The sequence below is a fragment of the Schistocerca cancellata genome, chromosome 5 (genome assembly GCF_023864275.1).
Source record: "Schistocerca cancellata isolate TAMUIC-IGC-003103 chromosome 5, iqSchCanc2.1, whole genome shotgun sequence".
Taxonomy (NCBI): Eukaryota; Metazoa; Arthropoda; class Insecta; order Orthoptera; family Acrididae; genus Schistocerca; species Schistocerca cancellata.
This window is the reverse complement of record NC_064630.1, coordinates 299423050-299443184: the sequence shown is the minus strand read 5'-3', so window position 1 is coordinate 299443184 and position 20135 is coordinate 299423050. Positions and strand designations below refer to the sequence as shown.

Here is a 20135-nt window from a genome sequence, read left to right as displayed (position 1 = left end):
GCTGCAAAGAAGCCTTTAGAGGTCATTTATGTCCCAGTCTAATGCGAGTAATTTGTAATTTAGTATCTCTCGGGTCAAAAACGGATGCGGTGATTTAACTAATCTATCACATTCATTAAGTAGAACACTTCCCAAATTAAGGGGAGCGATTCTGTATCGGAAGATATCTCATACAAACGTTTGCGAACTGAATATCCAATTTACAGGAACTTCGCGGTTTAATAATTCGCGCCCGTACAATCCGTATCTTTGCCTGAAGTGTCAACAAAGATGATAGCATAGAGTTCACAAACTGACAGCTGTTCTGTGCAGAAGGGTGGTTAGCTTTTCTTTCAATGTATGGGGTAGGGGTGCATGTGAAATGCCATAAGAACTTTCACAAGCGAGTGTTAGCCCAACTGACGTAATGCAATTGAGAAAATCGCCTTTATAGATCTTATTTCTGTGGCAGGATCTACGTTTAACTACTATGGCCAGACCATCGCCTTCATGTCCATTACGTTATGTTTTGAACAGGCAGTACGACGAACGGATAAATGTAAAAAGGAGGCTATTAAGAGAGCGTCTCAATAAAGCCACTAACCTTTACAGGAAAGATCTACTTGCTCATTACGGCTGTGTGAATGCCATAGAGTTTTCCAACAGTGGAAAGTTTTTAGTGTCCGGTGAGAAAAAAATGGATGTATTGTTTGAATACCCTTCTGTGCATAATTTTGGAACATAAGAATAAAATATAATTTACGTTACAGGAGGAGATGATCGACGAGTTTTAATTTGGAATGTTGAACATGCTCTCCACAGCATCGGAACCCCATCTGTAATGCGCGCTAATCATATAAGTAACATATTTTGCCTGGCATTTGACAGCACAACCAGCAGAGTATTTTCTGCTGGCAATGATGATCAAGTCATAGTCCATGATGCTACAACGTAAGTCTAAAATGAGCATTTTACAGACGCCTACATGAAACAGTTTTTTTCTCCCAAGTCTTTCCTTTTGTTTTACTTATAAAATGATTAAAAGCGTAGGAATACAAGACCATTGTATTTTATTATTGCTGCCTAAGGTAGTATGAAATTAGAGTGCTGTACATCAATGAAGACAGAACTGAAAAAAGTTGGAAAGTATCCATGTATTCAGTTGTCCTAAAATGTTGTAAAACAACCTGTTCTTGTTGTTGACACTAATTCTGATTTGTAAACGAGGTCTGTTTAATGGGTTATTTGCAATTACAGTGATAAAAATTTGCATTATGTCAAGGACCATGAGCTGTCTAGCTTTATAGTAAATGTATACGATGACACAAAATAGAAATGACTTATTTAACATATGCTGTGATCGCTCATACCTTTGACGTATGCCAGTGTAAGAGAACTCTGTACCCAGAGACTGTAAATAAGTTTAAAAATTCACTTTTTTTCTGCATTTTTATGGAGCCTCAATAGTAAAATAAGTTTATTACCTTATGCTCATTTTTTTGTAGAGTATTGCTAGATGGGATTTATGGAAAGATTTTTATGTATGTTTTACGTAAAATAGTTTCTTTTGTGTGTCATAAGTTCCATCCCAGTTAGTAATCATCAGTCCATATTTGTGACTGTGAAATGAGTGCCGAGTGCAAATATTGTGGCATGGAATGCTGTACATCCTGTGGACGAGACTTGATTTGATTTGATCAGAGAGCTCCTACTGGCGTCATTACTATGTTGGTGGATGGTAAGCAATCACATGATCTAGTTTCACTGAAAGAAATACTTGGCCCAACAGAGTGTATTGTGATTGGAAATTTTTCTGAGAATTACGCATTTATTGTACAAGGTGCAGCACAAGAATTTCACTGGCAGCAATCCCAGCCCACAGTGCAGCCTTTTGTAGTTTTTATACCAAAATCAGGGTCAGCATCATACATTGTAAAGAAAATGTGCATAAAGTGACTATCTCATTGGCTCAATAGCTGCAGTACATTAATATCATAAAACCATTATTCCCCATATAAAAGATGCAATGCCACACTTAGGAAAAATTCACTACATTTCAGAGGGAGCATCATCTCAATATAAAAACTGGAAAAAATTTAAAAATCTGACATTGCATTCTGAGGACTTCAGAATTTATGCTGAGTGGCATTTCTTTGCCACTAGCCACAGGAAGAGTGCCTGTGATGGAGTTGGGCGGACAGTCCAAAGTCTGGCTGCCAGGAGGAGGTTTGAAGAACTCCATCATCCAATCCTCACTGCACAAGCACTTTTTGAATTTGCTTCACAAGAGATAAAGGGTATTCAGTTCTTTTGTGTGTCCTCAGAATACATGGAAAATAACAGTGCAATGCTACTGAATGAAAGATTTGATCAGTGCAGGACAATTCCAACCCAAGACAGTACCACCATTTTATATCTGATGGAAAGGATGTTAAGATGTATTGAACTACATACTCCGTGAGATATGATATGGATTATCTCTCACACAATGCAGAGGCACAACCGTCTTCAGCACAATACCAAGTAGTATCGTTGCACGATATCAGGCCGTCTTCTTACGTTATATGTGTGAATGATTCTAATTGGTACCTTGCCTTTGTTATGGACTGTTCTGGAAAGAACCAAGATCTTTTGGTGAAGTATTTGCATCCTCCTGGACCAGCTAAACCTTACTTTTTAACCAAATACGTCAGCTGGGTGAAACTAGGGGACATTCTAAAACCAAATATTGTGCCAAACACTATAACAGGCAGACAGTGTGTGCTGGGCAGGGCAACTGAAAGTGAAATACTCCAGTTGTTTAACAACTTTCAGCAGTCCAAGTGAGGAAAGGCTCTGATCTTCAACGCATGTGCTTCCTATGTAACTTTGTATTTAGATAATGATTGATGTGTTCAGAGTGTGAAACATATCATTTCTACTAATTCAGGTTGAATATGTTGCGGAATAATGGGTCTCTTGTGTCAAATTCTGTGGCACTTACAATACTGTCCTTATCAACACATACACACTGTTAAAGAGTACAATAAAAAAGTTATGCATTGGAGTAACACAAAGATATTTTGGAGGGTAATTAGACTTAGATTCAAGCTACATGGGGAAGCAATGTGCAGCATGCTGTGACCTTGCATGTGTTGCATTTGGGGAGGTCCCACTTACTGATTTTCGACAATTTTGGAGTTTTCAAAATCCAAAAAGTCTGTGTGTGCATGCAAGCAACACAGCCAAATTTGTGTTATGAATTCAGCCGTATCACTTCTATACACACCAAATATTGTTTCAGTACTATCATTCACACAAGAGATAAAAAATATAGGAAACTTGCAAAAATGGGATAACTTGTGTAGCTGTTTGGTTGTGTATTACTTCCAGACCATGAACCATTGCAACACATCCATTCTTTCTCCTAAAATGGAGAGGTGTGACCGTTCAAATGAGACCAACCTTTTGGCGGTATATGATTTAGTACAGGAGGTAGGTGATCACACATGGTGGCACGTTTTTTGAAAAAAGTGGCCAAAATTGTAACTTTGGGAGTGCCTAGCTCACATTTCACAGCCATCCACATCTTCACTGTCACTCAGTCATTTACTGTTCTAATATAAAGTAGAGACCAAAAAATTCAGATCTAGTGAATGATGCAAGTCAATGGAACAGTCTTTGAAGTCGGTCATCATATATTGCATAGATGACTTCGATGTTTTCTACACTGTGAACAAAAGTATTCGGACCCCCCCCCCCCCCCCCCCCCCCCAAAAGAAAATATACGTTTTTCATATTAGGTGCATTGTGCTGCTACCTACTGCCAGGTACTCCATATCAGTGACCTCAGTAGTCATTAGACTTTGTGAGAGAGCAGAATGGGGTGCTCCGCGGAACTCGCAGACTTTGAACGTGGTCAGGTGATTGTTTGTCACTTGTGTCATACGTCTGTAAGTGAGATTTCTGTGCTCCTAAACATCCCTAGGTCCACTGTTTCCAATGTGACTGCGAGTTTCTGATGTGATAGCGAAGTTGAAACGTTAAGGGACACGTACAGCACAAAAGTGTACAGGCCGGCCTCATCTGTTGACTGACAGAGACCACCGACAGTTGAAGAGGGTCATAACGTGTAATAGGCACACATCTGTCCATACCATCACACAGGAGTTTCAAACTGCATCAGGATCTACTGCAAGTACTATGACAGTTAGGTGGAAGGTGAGAAAAATTGGATTTCATGGTCGAGCGGATGCTCATAAGCCACCCATCACGCTGGTAAATGCCAAACAACGCCTCGCTTGGTGTAAAGAGCGTAAACATTAGACGACTAAAGAGTGAAAAAATGTTGTGAGGGGTAACGAATCATGGTACACAATGTGGCGATCCAATGGCAGGGTGTGGGTATGGCGATTTCCTGGTGAACGTCATCTGCCAGTGTGAGTAGTGCCGACAGTAAAATTCGAAAGTGGTGGTGTGGTGCTGTTTTTCATGGAGGGGGCTGCACCCATTTTTGCTTTGCATGGCACTATTACAGCATAGGCCTACATTGATGTTTTAAGCACCTTCTTGCTTCCCACTGTTGAAGAGCAATTCGGGGATGGCAATTGCATCTTTCAACACGATCAAGTACATGTTCATAATGCACAGCCTGTGGCAGAGAGGCTGCATGACAATAACATCCCTGAAATGGACTGGCCTGCACAGAGTCCTGACCTGACCACTGACCTCTCCTCAGTGCAGCACTCCGTGAAGAATTGACTGCCATTCCCCAAGAACTTTTGCAGCACCTGATTGAATGTTTGCCTACAAGAGTGGAAGCTGTTATCAAGGCTAAGGGTGGGCCAACAATGTATTGAATTCCAGCATTGCTGACGAAGGGCTCCATGAACTTGTAAGTCATTTTCAGCCTGGTGCCGGATACTTTTGATTGTGTACGTCTACATATATATTCTGCAGATTACCATGAGGTGCATGGCATAGGGTACATACCATTGTACCAGTCTTCCTATTCCATTCACGTATGGAGTGTGGGAAGAATGATCATTTGAATGCCTCTCTGCATGCAGTAATTATTCTAATCATAAAACTGTCTGGGCTAATAGCAAATAACTTAAGGGGGGGGGGGGGGGCACAGTTACAATTGCTAAAGTACCAGTGGTTACAGGTGACAGATCAACTTTTTTTTTTAAGGGTAGGGAGGGCAGAAACAAAGGATGTTCAGAGACAGTCTGAAAATGACACTCTCATTGATCAAACAGTACACAATTCTTGCAGACAGCCTCTGATTGGAACTAGAGATACTCAAAAATTGGCAGGAAAATTAGGTTCATCCAGCTGTAATCCAGCCAGTCCACAAAATCAATTATCGTTATTGCATCAGAATATCCGAGGACTAAGGTTTAAGCTTAATGAGTAGCTTATTTGTGTTGAAGAATTAGAGTTGAGCAAACCAGTTGATATAACGTCTGAACGTCATGTGACCACTGGTATAGATACGTTAAATGTTACAGGATTCAAGTTAGCTTCTTACTTCTGTAGAGAAATTATGGAGAAAGGAGGACTTGTCACATTTGTCAGAAACTATTTTGATTTCAAGAATATTGATATTAATAAATTTTGTTTAGAGCAGCAGTTAGAAGCTTGTGCAACAGAAGTAGCATTTCATAATAAGACCTTTATAATAGTAGGTATATACTGATCACCTTCAGGAAAGTGTAACCTCTTCATAAAAAATCTGGAAGCTCTGCTGTCCCATTTCATGGTAAGAAACAAGGAAATAGTGGTTGATGGTGATTTTAATGTTGATTTATTGAAAAGCTGTGTCAGTGAACAATTATTGCAGTCAATAACACTATCATTCAATGTAGTTCCTACTGTGAACTTTGCTACTAGGATATGTAAATGCTCTGAGACTGCTATTGATATCATCTTTGTAGACAAATCTAGGGAAAAATAGACATACCACAAAACCAATAGAAAATGGACTATCTGCTCATGGTACACAGCATCTTATGTTAAATGTTGAAACTTGCCAGGATTAAAAATCTATTAAATCTGAGTACAGGAGGGTAATAAATAAGTAAAAAATTGAGAAATTCAGGAAATTTCTGTCATGAATTGGATAGATGTTTACAATACCTCTGACTCAGATGCAAAATACAAAGCTTTCATTAATAAAGTTACCTCCACTTTTGAAAATTGTTTTTTCCTAAAGGTAACTCAAGTCATACAATAGTCAAAAAATAAACTGTGGATTACACAAGGAATAAAGATACAATGTGGGACAAAAAAGAGACTGTATCTACTATCCAGGAACAGCTCTGATGTTAGAATTGTAATGCATTACAAAGAATACAGCAAAATATTGAAGCAAGTAATCCAGAAATCGAAGCAGCTTTATTATGAGAAAAGGATAATTACATCAGGCAACAAAATAAAAGTTGTGTGGTATATAGTGAAGACAGACAGGTGGGACCAAAAAGGAAGAGGAACAGATAGCTCTAAAAATAAATGAGACTTTGATAACAAGTACATGTAGTGTTGCAAAACTCTTAGACAAGTACTTCATTTCTGTTACTGACAGCTTGGGGTTGTCTGGTTTGGTGAAGAGTGCAATGTAGTATCTGAGTCCAGTCTTTAAAAACTACTTCAGTAAAGTGGAAATGACATTCATGTCTCCCATAAAATGCTTAAAATCTAAGTATTCCTGTGGGTATAACAACATATCAATGAAGTTAAGCAAAGAGTGCTCATGCGAGTTGAGTTCTGTCTTAAGGTATTTGTGTAATTAATCTCTTTATCAGCAGAACATTTCCAGACTGGCTGAAATATGCTGAAGTTAAGCCTCTTTACAAGAAGGGGGATAATGAGATACCATGAAACTATTGACCAATTCCACTTTTGCTGGCTTTCTGAAAAATATTTGAAAAGGTTGTGTTCAAGCATCTCCTTAAGCATGTGACTGAAAATAATGTATTGTCCAAGTCACAGATTGGATTTCTGAAGGGTTCTGATATAGAGAAAGCTATTGACACTTACAATGACAATGTAGTTAATTCATTAGATAATAAATTAGAGGCTACTGGCATTTTCTGTGACCTGTCAAAAGCATTCTCTTAAGTAAATTGGAAAATTGTGGTGTCACTGGCAATGCTGTGAAATGGTTTGAGTCTTATCTAACAGGAAGCAAAGTGTGCCATTGCACAATATCTGTGCAGTAAGCAGTTAGTCTTTGTCTGACTGGGAATGAATTACATGTGGTGTTTCTCTGGGTTCCATCTTGGGTCCACTGCTTTTTCTTCTGTACATTAATGACCTCTCATCTGTTACATTGCCAGATGCTAAGTTTGTTTTGTTTGCAGATGATACAAACATTGCAATAAGTAACAAGTCAAGGACAGATTTAGAAATAGCTGCTAATCAAAATTTAACTGACATTAATAAGTGGTGTAAAGCTAACTCACTGTCACCAAACTTTGAGAAGACCCGCTATATGCAGTTCAGAACCTGTAAAAGATTTCCTTCCAGCATGTGTATAACATATGAAGACATGGAGATTGAAGAGGTTGACAGTGTTAAATTTCTGGGATTACAACTCGCTAATAAATTCAGTTGGGAAGGTGCTGTCCAATAGGAGAACAAATTGTTGTAATTTCAGGGTTTTGTTCAGCAGTGGGAGGGAGGGTCATGATCAACATACTAAAAGTCTCCACTGGCGGGGTGTGGGCATGGTGGTGGATGTTGGATTTAAAGGTCACTTTTTACATTTTTCTTAAATAACCCTAAAACTGCAGCTTCTACAAAAATGTTTCTCAGTACAAAATTAAATTAAATTAAATCTTTTGCTAAAAAAAGGTTCTGTTCTTTTTCACTCTTATAGTTTCCCTATTGTAGGGGATGGAAAAATTGCAAATTATGAAAAATATTTTTTTAATGGTATAAAATTTCTGTGTACTGTTAAATGAAGTGGGTTAAGAACAAATATTAAATAAGTGTATCACATCTAAATGCAGTAGAGCCATATTAAGAGAGAGATTGTGTTTTGGGGGTGTAACAGGGTAGATGGGGCGGGGATGGATGGTAGAAGAGTGAGGGAAGGTAAGTCACCAGATTGTGGTCTTGCAATTCTCTCCTTCATAGGTTTGCAAACTGAAGAGTGGGTGGGTGATTTTCCTCACTATCTACCCCACTATGTCACAGGATTCAACTACAGCATGTGTCTCAAAGTTCAACAGACCCTTTCACAACGTGCCTTTTGAATCACAGTGCACAGTTGTGAGCAGGGGTATGTGTTAAAACTGCCTGGAATACAGATATGAATGACTAATAATACTAATTAAAGAAACACATATGGATAGAATCTATGTAAATCGCTGTACACTATTTTACACTGTTTGAAAGGGTGTTGATTCGTCGTCATCCTATCTTCTTGATAAAGGGTGTTTGTGATGTCCAACAAGTGGTGGAGGATATGATATGGCCTGAAGTAGCACGTTAGTAACTTTTCCAGTAGCCCCAATTTCTACACAGGCAAGAAAAATCAATATCAAGTCTCCCAGGCTATACTGCACTGGTCAGTGGTTGGTCTTTTTCCTGAGTGCCTATGTTTCATATGCAACCCAACTGTCTTGCTTCTCCAGTCATGTTGATGAAGTGTTTCACATAGTCGTCCTGAGTAACATCCAGTTGAATGAGACAGTGTTTACTTTGCCATTTCGGCCCTTTGATTTTGGATTAGAAAGAATGGTGTGATTCCCATAATATATTGCTTCACTGTGTTGTATGCGAATGTTGTAACGGGCAGTTTTGTATCCCAATCTCTCCATTCGATATCAATGTACAATGAGAGCCTATCAACCAATGCCATATTAAAGAAATTCTTTGAGGCCTTTGTCTGTATGAAGTAGGCAGTTGTCATTCTGTGGAATCATCTAGGGAATTTTCACTTGTGGTGGCCTCACTTACATAGGTGGTCATTTTACTTTTTCCTGAATTCAGTAACTAAGTGATTTGCTGGTACCTATTTATGGTGACGCGGGCTATAATGTGTTGGGAATTGACATCGTCCAGAGGGTGGTGATGGGCTTTGTCCCATAGGTCACCTATGTGAATAGGATTGCCATGATGGTTGATGTCTAGTGATATAGTAGCCATAAAAAACACATTATGTTTCTCTGCATTAGCTTTCATCATCTCCGGGGAGTCTGCAGTGTAAGTATGCTAATGTGTTGTCTTCTGTCCCATAAATGTATGTTCTGCAAGGTGTTATTCTTTGTGGAGGAGTTAATTGTACCTGGGTTGGTACAGTTCTGTGGTTGTCATTTGACAGTTGCAATGTAAATCCAAGATAGCAGGGTCAACTCTTCCTGGTTCAGTCACAGACTATGAAAGATCAGAGTTCATCAAGTGTTAGATTTGGTCAACTTTTGTCATATTCAGATTCACAATGTAGCATAGTGCTAAAACATTCTGTTTGCAAGACTGTCATTTTCCATGCTTTTGGGCCCTGTTCTTCAAATTTTCTTTCGTGGAGTGGACTTGCCGCTGAATCGGCCAGCTCATACAAATACATGGGTGTAACATTTTATAGTGATGTGAAATGGAATGATCACATAGGCTCACTTATGGGTAAAGCAGATAGTAGACCCTGATTCATTGGTAGAATACTGGGGAAGTTCTTACAAGTCACTCATGCATCCGGTTCTAGAATGTTGCTCAAATGTGTGGGACGTGTAACAAATAGGGCTCATAGGAGATACTGAACATATACAGAGGAGGGCAGCACAAATGGTCACAGGTTCATTTGATCTGTGGGAGAGTGTCACAGAGATACTGAAGGAACTGAACTGGCCATCTCTTGAAGATAGATCCAAACTATCCTGAGAAAATCTGTTAACAAAGTTTCAGGAACCAGTTTTAAATAATGATTCCAGGAATATACTACAGTCCCCTATGTACTGCCCATGGAGGGATCATAAGGATGAGGTTAGAATAAATACTGCATGCACAGAGGTCTTCAAACAATCATTCTTGCTGTGCTCCATAGGTGAATGGAACAGGAAGAAACCCAAATAGCTGGTACAATTGGATGTACCCTCTGCCATGCATCTCACAGTGGTTTGCAGAGTATAGATGTAGATCCTTTCAGCCATTTAGTTGTGCCCTGGCCATAATCTTGATTGCAGTTGACTTACTGATTTTTTGTAATCCACTGATATCCTGAATATATGAACTGCAGGAGTGATGTACTGCTTGTATTGGGGTACAATCCATCCTAGAATGTAGTTAAAGGGTATGGGATCCATGCTAAATAGGACTAACGTGGAATATTGAATGTATACAAAGAAGGGCAGCAGAAATGGTCACAAATTCATTTAATCTGTGGGAGAGCGACACACAAAATTTTAAAGAACTGAACTGGTAAACACTCGAAGGTAGAGACCAATTATCTTATGAAAACTTACTTAGAAAGTTTATAGAACCAACTGTAAGTGCCGAATCTAGGAATATACAACCCCTGGATGTTGCTCCTGCAGGGATCACGAAGAAAAGATAAGACATTACAATATGCACAGAGACACTTGCACAGTCATTCTTCTCATGCTCCATATATGAATGACATGGAAAGCAGGTCTTATAACTTGCACAATGGGAAGTATCCTCTGCCATGCCTTTCACAGTGGTTTTTAGTGTGTGAATTTAGATGTATATTATTGTTTGACAGTGCTTATGAAAATTTATGCAATTGCAGTCTTTCTTGGCAAATTCCAATGACGAAATCTTCTTGGGTTATCAGCCGAGTGGTCGCGTCATCTTGTCGCAACGTTTCAACGAGTTTCGTAACCATCATCTTCTGGCAAAGTGTCGGGATGCTGTGTTCTGCATATCTATATGACTGCTTGGCTGTTGTCCGCTTCTGTAGGCCGGTCAATCACGTTCCTCCAGAAGGGCGTACCGCGTCGGTGGTGGGGCGCCGCAGTGCGCCCCGGCGTTGAGACCTGGTGGCTATCCAATCTGTCTGTGGATGCCGCTTTCTTCAGATCGGCGCGTTCCTGATGTATTTTGTCAATTGCAGGATTCCACACTGCACTGAGCTGAAAACTGCTATCCCTGTTTACTAAATTGTTGTGCAGACGTATCTCCACTGCCTCTTTGAAGTTCGAGTCCCAGAAACAGTTGGCGCTGCACAGCTTCTTCGTTTTTTTGAATTCGAAGGTGTGACCCTCGATAATGCTATGTTCTGCTACCGTGGACTATTTTGTCTGTCCTAGTTGTACATTCCTGATGTGTTCAGTGCAGCGCTGGGAGGTACATCGTTGTCTACCTGATATATTCCATCCCACATTTGCACTCAATACTGTAAATGCCCAGCGTCTGCAACTCCAGCTGGTCATTGGTTGAGCCAAGTATGTCTTTAACTTTTTGCAGTGCGCGAAAGATGGTCGTTATTTCATGCTTCTTTAATATTCTTGTGATCTTGGTTGTTGACAGTTCAGAAAATGGCAGAAACGTCACACATTTTGCTTTGTCTCCTTCTGGTTTCTTGTCCCGCCTCTTGTCTGCATGCCAGGCGCGTCTTGTCTGTCTCTCAGTGTAGCCATTCTTTCGTTAGGTTTCCCGCAGATCTGCTAACTCATACGGCAAACTCTCACTGTCACAGATTGACCTGGCTCTTTGTACTAAGGTGTTTAGTACCGAGTTACATTGTGGAATGATGGCAGCTCCGAACATTGAGATATAAGTCCATGTGCATCTTCTTCCTGTAGACCGAGTGTCCCAATGTACCGTCCGGATTTTTCTTGATCAAAATATCCAAGAAGGGAAGGCAGCCATTATCTTCTAACTCCATGGTGAATTTGATGCTGTCATTTTTGCCACTGAGATGGCGTAGGAACTCCTGTAGTTTTTCTTTGCCATGGGGCCACACCATTGAATTTGAAAAAACGAAGCAGCTGTGCAGCGCCAACAGTTTCTGGGATTCGATCTTCAAAGAGGCAGTGGAGATATGTCTGTACAACAATTTAGTAAACAGGGATAGCTGTTTTTAGCTCAGTGCAGCATGGAATCCCTCAATTGACAAAATATGTCAGGAACGCTGCAATCTGAAGGCAGCGGCATCCACAGACAGATTGGATAGCCACTGGGTCTCGATGTCGAACCACGCCGCATCCCCCACCACCACCAACATGGTACCCCCTTCCAGAGGAACATAATTGGCCGACCTACAAAAGCGGACGACGGCCAAGCAGCCATATAAATATGCAGAACACAGCATCCCGACACTTCGCCAGAAGATGGTGGGTATGAAACTCGTTGAAACGTTGTGACAAGACGACTCCACCACTCTGCTGATAACCCGAGAAGAATTCATAACCTTATGAAAGTATTAGCAGATTTGGTATTTTTGGTTTTATTCTGTATGTTGTTGTTAGAAGTCCTTTAATTATATTGTTCATATTTAGACTGCTGTTTCACTGAGCACTTTGGGAGTTTTCCTATATTCATTCAGACAGATGATGATCCCATAGAATAAATATGCTTTGTGGATGTCTGTGTTACAGCAAGAACAAACATGATTTCTGGAACACAGTACTGTATAGAACACAGTACTGTATAGAACACTACACAAGATACAATGAAGTACAGGTTATGTGCAGCACTGAACTGATTGACTGGACAAGTAACGCAGGTTACAGAATAGGTTGAGCACTCAATTGCGATCACTTAAATAATACCATTTCTTTGGCGGCTCACCAGAGCGCACTGAGGGGCCGACCCAGGAGATCTCTATAAATGAGCCAGTCTTGGAAAATTCAGTTGCAACAAATTGAGATATGCCTATAGTAATGTTAAAAAAATGCTAGTTTAGATGTTACGCAAATATATTTTTAAAAATTTGAGAGGAGGAGAAATTCAAATTGATAGTCATTATAGACTGGGAAGTGTAACAGCTTGGGGCTATTTTGTTATCATTTGAAACCATTTGTAACCATATGTTGATACATGAAAAATAGCATATGTTCTAAATTTCTGTTTAGGAAAAAGCCATTTTGGATTTACACCTCTTCCTACAGCTCTAGTTGCTCTATGGGTGTCTTTTTTTTCAGTCTGCATGTCTTTATGCATCTGGTGTTTATTTGATAATTTTTCTGGTATTTTCCCAGCATGAGTGACTGGCATTATCCACCACCAACAATGGAGGGTGAAGCTTGTCAGCCACTCATCCTGGTGAAATGTCAAAAATTCATCAAAGAATTGCCGGCCAAAGAACTGAGACAGAAGCCAAGAGGCAGTTCATTCATAAGGGATGCTTACAAATACTATTATACCATAAATTGATTCAATAAATGAAGCTGTTAAAATGCAAAATGAATGTTTTTCATGTTTAAAACAGCTGCATGGACCACTATTCACTTAGAGGAGAACATGGCAAGTGCCATCATTCAATTTCCCAGGAACTTTGCTCAGTGGAAGAGGAGTCAAAATCGGCAAACACATGTGTCAGCTTAACTGTAGATACTTGACTGATTCGGAAAACATGATGGTCAAAGTTTTTCAAGGTATTTTTGAAGTACTTTATGTGCCTTTTACATCACAATATTCTCAGAGGAAATGTTGTTCAGTGGTTAGTGTCACAGTTATGAAGCTGTGATGCAGTGTTTGAAACACAATTATTGTTTATATTCTCTTCATTTATCTACCTGTGTCCACAGAAGGTTACTACGCAAATATTTCTTATCAGATTAGTGGATATAAGGGTGTTATATTAATTGTAAAACTACATCTGGATTTCACAATAAATGTCGCACATTTATTATGTAATATACGTGTGTGTGTGTGTGTGTGTGTGTGTGTGTGTGTGTGTGTGTGTGTGTGTGTGTGTGTTATGTTGAGGGGTTACAATCTTTTTAAACTCTCACATTCTGATTTTTCAATCTAATATCAATTTTTATCTTTTATACATACAATTATTCTTCAGGGGATTTGGTGCATTTCTTGGATGATATCAACCTAGGAGACTCAAATATTCCAAATGCCACAAACAGTGCCTGGCGGGAGGTTTGCAGCAGTAACATTTCCTTGTATGAATCTCACTTGGGAAAGAAATGTCTTTAACATTGCTGAAGATTTTGTGTGTTGGCAATAATTTCACAGTAGACCAAGCATAAATGATAACTTCATCAAAAACTGTCGCTTGCAACTGATTATGAATCAAACTGTCACATTTTCAAATAATTTTATCATTATTTCCTTTAGTTCATTCATCTTACATGCAATTAGTAGATGAATAACAACAACTATATATCAATAAACACTGGGAAACGGTCATGTAGTAATTTTGTACAGACATCGGTATATAAATGAAAGCAAAAATAAAAGTAACAATCAGCTTTTGAACACAGGGCACAAAATTAGGAATGCTAACCACTGTGCCATCATTTCATATGAGGATATCATGCAATAAAAGGCACCTACAGCAATTAAAAAATACCTTGAAACCTTTGACCATAATTTTTTCAGAAACTGTCTAGTGTCTATGGATAAGCCGAGACAAGTGTTCACTTATTTTGACCCCTCTTCCACTGAGTGAAGTTTCTGGAAATTGGGTTATTGCACTTGCCTTGTTCTCCTTGTTAGTGTGGGTATTGGTTAGTGGAGAGATACTGTAAATAAAGGACTACTTGATTGAAATAACTTATGAACTTGTTTTCTTCTTCCTAGTCTTCTGAAGTGACAACTGCATAGTTCTGACACTGTTTTTTGCATGAATTGAAGAAATTTTGCAGATAGCTACTGTTGATATGTAGAACAGGAAATGGAGACGGCAGAGTAAGAGTTAGGGATGAAATGGTAGATGGCAAGAGAAGAGGATAGGAGTATTGTGTCAGAGAAAGCTCACTCGAGTACAAGCGGAGATAGTTGCATGTTGCATAGATGAATATTGAGGAAGTTATTACTTCCATGTGGGTAATGGTTAGCAAGATTGTGGGACAGTGGGATGTAAAATGCTGAGAATGCAGTGTGAAAGGATCTATAGACAGTAAATGCTTCTAAAGTGCCACCCAGGGGGTCCACAACTCTTTTGTGGATATGTGCATGGCGAGCACAGGGCCCCAAGTTAGTGCAGTTCTCTTTCCTTTCCGGGCTGCCCCATCCACCTTCCCCATCCTCCCCCCCACCCCCCCCCCCCCCACCCCCGTTACCTCCCCTTCACACTCCCTCTTCTTCGGAGTAATGTATCAAGCCTTTGTTCGGAGACAGACGTTTGAAAACTCCAGGATCCTGTTTCCTTTGTTTTTTTCCATCCTCACGCTTTCTTCCTCTATTTGTCTTTCCCTACGTTCACTCTTCTCCTTGCTTTCATGCCCATACTTCTATCTCTGTCTCATTCTCCTTGTCCTATTCTCCTTCTCTTCTTTTCTGTGTCTTATTCTCTGCTTCGGCGTTTGAGATTCTTTCTTCTGTCCCTCTATCCCTCTCTCTCTTTCCTCTCTTCTTTCCTCCCTGTGCGTGTCTGAAGGCCGACCCATGCATTCGTACGCGTAGCCGGTGATGGGGTAGCAGAAAGCCCACTGTGCTTCCGGCGGGTCAATACAGTACCGTTCTCACCTCTCCTTGGCCTACCGGGGAGGTAGCTACACAGACATGCGATTTAACATTTAGCGATTTGGTCGTCAGATCGGCCAGTGCTAAGATCGCCCGATCAACGTCTCCTCTTCCTCCCACCAACCCTAAGGCTCAAACATCATCATCTGCTACTGCTGAGATGAGGACCTCTAAATTAGATGCTCGGACCTTCAAAAAAGAACCGACATTCGATGATTTCTTGTGTCCACAAACTTCACAGCCATCACCTATTCTTTTGACAAAACGTAATTCTTCAAAGAAGGCTCCTAGAAAAAAGAGTTCTCCATCTCTGCCGAGGCACGTTTTTTCCCCTGTGCCACCCAACGGTTGCTGTCCGTGGCCATCTTCAGTTTCGCCAGGCCGCACTGCTGGTAGCCGATCATCTGGCCTTTCACCGGCGGAAGAAGCTGCCCTCCTGACCAGATCAGGAAGGTGGCAGACGCAACTGTTGAGTTGATGGACCATGACTCACCACCTATCGATTGCAGCAGCATTGCTCCCTCGAAGCCAGGCCCTCAGCGGCCGTTGAGGTGACCCTTTCTTGTTTCTTCTTTTTCTTTTCTTTTTCGTAATGGCACTTCTTCAATGGAATATTCGTGGCATTTGGTCCAAACGAGAGGAACTAAAATTGCTCCTTCAAATGCACTGCCCGCTTGTTGTAGGTCTCCAAGAAATGAAGTTATGCCCATGTGATCGTATTGACCTGGCACACTATACCTCTGTGCGTTTTGACCTACCCCCTGTGGCAGACATTCCGGCTCATGGAGGGATCATGTTGCTGGTTCGGCATGATGTCTACTATGATCCAATCACATTGCACACAGATCTGCAGGCAGTAGCCGTCCGAATTACTCTCCCCACTTTCATATTTTCCATTTGTACTGTTTACAGTCCATCATCGTCTGCCTTTACTAAGGCAGACCTGATACAACTGATTGCTCATCTTCCTACACCATTTTTGTTGATTGGAGACTTTAATGCCCACCATCCCCTTTGGGGCTCTCCAGCATCCTGCCCCGACCTTTTCAACCACCTCAATCTAGTCTGCTTAAATACCGGTGCACCTACCTTCCTTTCAGATGCAACGCATACCTATTCCCACTTGGACCTCTCAATATCCACTACCCAACTTGCACATCGGTTCAAGTGGTATGCTCTGTCTGACACATACTCGAGCAACCATTTCCCCTGCGTAATCCATCTCCTGCATCACACCCCTTCTCCACGTTCCACTAGCTGGAACATCTCCAAAGCCGACTGGGGGCTTTTCACCTCCCTGGTGACCTTCCATGATCAAAACTTCTCCAGTTGCGATAGTCAGGTCACATATCTCACGGACGTTATTCTCACTGCTGCTGAGTATTCCATCCCTCATATTACCTCTTCTCCACGTTGAGTCCCAGTCCCCTGGTGGACTACAGCATGCAGCGATATTATTCGTGCTCGGTGACGTGCTTTACGCACCTTCCAACGCCACCCTACAATGGTGAACTGTATCAGTTACGAACGACTCCGTGCACAATGTCGTTGTGTTATCAAAGAAAGCAAAAAGGCTTGCTGGGTGGCTTTCACCTGCTCATTCAACAGTTTTACTCCTCCTTCGGTTCTCTGGGGTGGCCTGTGCCGGCTATCTAGCACCAGGGTCCACTCCCCGACTTCTGGCCTGACTGTAGCGAATGAAGTCCTTGTGGATCCTGAGGATGTCTCAAATGCCTTCGGGTGCTTTTTTGCGGAGGTTTCGAGCTCTGCCCATTACCACCCTGCCTTCCTCCCCTGAAAACAAGCAGAGGAGGCACGGCCACCTTCTTTCCAGTCTTTGAATCGTGAAAGTTACAATGCCACCTTCACCGTGCAGGAACTCGAAAGTGCACTCACCTGGTCCCGATACTCTGCTCCGTGGCCCGATGGTATCCATATTCAGATACTGAAGAACCTTTCTCGTGCAGGTAAAGGCTTTCTTCTTCGCACCTATAATTGCATCTGGACTGAAGGTCATGTTCCCACACGCTGGTGTGAAGCAATTGTTGTACCTATATCCAAACCAGGAAAGGAAAAACACCTTCCTTTCAGTTATCACCCGATCTCCCTTACCAGCTGCGTCTGCAAGGTGATGGAGCGCATGGTAAATTCTCAATTGGTTTGTCTCCTTGAATCTCGATGCCTCCTTACCAATGTCCAATGTGGCTTTCATAGGCGCCATCTGCTGTTGACCACCTAATTACCTTGTCGACCTTCATCATGAACAACGTTTTGCATAAGTGCCAGACGGTGGCTGTGTTCTTCGATTTGGAGAAGGCTTACGACACCTGTTGGATGGCGGGAATTCTCCGCACCATGCACACTTGGGGCCTTTGCGGTCGCCTCCTGCTTTTTATTTATGCATTTTTAATGGAATGAATGTTCTGGGTACGTGCAGGTTCTGTTTTGTCAGATGCCTTTAGCAAGGAGAATGGGGTGCCCCAGGGCTCTGTTTTGAGTGTGGCCCTTTTTGCCATAGCTATCAATCCAATAATGGATTGCCTTCCAGCTGACGTTTCAGGCTCCCTTTTCGTGGATGACTTTACGATCTACTGCGGCACTCAGAGAACATGTCTCCTGGAGCACTGTCTTAAGCGTTGTCTAGACCTATATTCCTGGAGTGTCCCTTACGGTTTCCATTTTTCTGGTCAGAAAACGGTCTGTATGAACTTCTGGTGTTACAAACAGTTTCTTCCACCATCCTTACATCTCAGTCCTTTTGGTCTCCCATTCGTGGAGACAACAAAATTTTTAGGTCTTACATTTGACAGGAAACTTTGCTGGTGTCCACATGTGTCTTACTTGGTTGCATGTTGTACTCCTTCCCTAAATGTCGTCCGTGTTCTCAGCGGTACGTCATGGGGAGCAGATCGAATGGTCCTGCTTCGCTTATATCAGTCCATTGTCTGATGAAAGCTGGATTATTGGAGCTTTGTCTACTCTTCTGCCCGGCCGTCCATCTTACGCCATCTAAACTCTATACACCATCGGGGGCTACGTCTGGTGACTGTAACATTCTACACCAGCCCTGTTGAGAGTCTGTATGCCAAAGCTGCCAAATTACTGCTAAACTACCAACGCGAAATGTTGCTTTGTCAGTACACCTGCCAACTGATGTCAATGCCCTTCTTTGACGACTCTCTTGACCGCCAATACGGGCTGTATGTCTCTGCCCTGTTCCCTCCTGGAGTTTGCTTTTGTCGCCTGCTGCAGCAACTTGATTTTACCCTCCCTACGGCTTTTCAAATGGGTGAGAACCTGACACCATCTTGGCTCCAGGCTCAGGTTTGTGTTCACCTTGCATTCAGCTCGCTTCCAAAGGAGAGGACCACGGGTTTGATATACCACTCGAGGCTCACTAATAACATCTTTATTTACACAGATGGCTCCGAGACTACTGCTGGTGTCGGACGTGCCTTTGTCATTGGGGTTGATACCTTTCAATACCGGCTCCTTGACCAGTGTTCAAGCTTTACAGCTGAGCTATTTGCTCTCTTATCAGGCTGTTCAGTAAATCCACCACCGTCGTCATTCTCACTATGCCATCTGCTCTGATTCTTTGAGCGCCATTCAGAGTCTCCCTGACCCATATTCGGATCACCCTCTCATGCAACGAATTCAACGGTCCATTCAGTCGCTAGCTGATACTGGCGCTCGTGTTCTTTTTTTGTGGATTCCTGGCCACACTGGTGTGCCTGGGAACGAAGCTGCTGATGCTGCGGCCAAAGCTGCTGTCCTTCTGCCTCGGACAACTTCCTTTTGTGTCCCATCAACTGATGTTAGTGGGGTTCTTTGTCAGCGCCTTTCCTCATTGTGGCATGAGGCTTGGTCCTCTCTCCATGAAAATAAGCTGAGGGCCATCAAACCGATCCCGACGGCTTGGACGACATCCTCACGCCCTTTCTGGCAAGAGGAGGTCATTTTGGCCAGGTTGCGGATTGGGCATTGCCGATTTAGCCACCGCTACCTGTTGTCCAGTGACCCCGCCCCGCAGTGCCCATGTGGTCATCCGTAGACGGTGCACCATGTTTTATTGTCCTGTCCCCATTTTATTCACTCTCATGTTGTCCTGTGTCTGCCGTCTACCTTACAGGAACTTTTAGCTGATGACACTTGAGCAGCTGCTCGTGTCCTTAGTTTTATTACATTGACAGACTTGTCCAAAGAGATCTAACTCTCTTATTTTGTTTATCTGCGTCATTGTAAGTACTTTCTGGTGTTGCCCCTTTGCGTATTTCTACGGTAGTAGTAGTATTCATCTTTGGATCACTTTTACAAGGATACACTATAAAATACAGGCATTTACATACAAATCAACTTTGATAAGGCTAGGACAGTTGGCCATTGCCTTATAGTTGGAACCATTTGCCTGAACTAATTTAAGGAAACCATGGAAAATGTAAATCAGGATGACAGATTAAAGATTAGAACTTTCATTCTCCTGAATATGTGGCCAAGTTGTTTAATAAAACAACTCAGCCTCATTCTTTTATCTGTGGTGTGCAAGGCTGTTGTTTGAAGAAGTTAAA

General features: G+C 41.7%; 1 protein-coding gene across 2 annotated transcripts in view; it reads left to right on the top strand.

The window, feature by feature from the left end:
- Window positions 1-259: 259 nt before the first annotated feature.
- Window positions 260-20135, top strand: part of LOC126187876 (DDB1- and CUL4-associated factor 5) — a 101913-nt gene continuing 82037 nt past the window's right edge. Inside the window, exons 1-3 of one of the 2 annotated variants that reach the window (XM_049929208.1) lie at window positions 260-344; window positions 452-665; window positions 750-930. In XM_049929208.1, coding sequence (XP_049785165.1) covers window positions 336-344; window positions 452-665; window positions 750-930 — 404 coding nt within the window. In that variant the 5' untranslated portion in view covers window positions 260-335. The remainder of the gene's footprint in view (window positions 345-451; window positions 666-749; window positions 931-20135) is intronic. The other variant, XM_049929209.1, reaches the window with a different exon arrangement.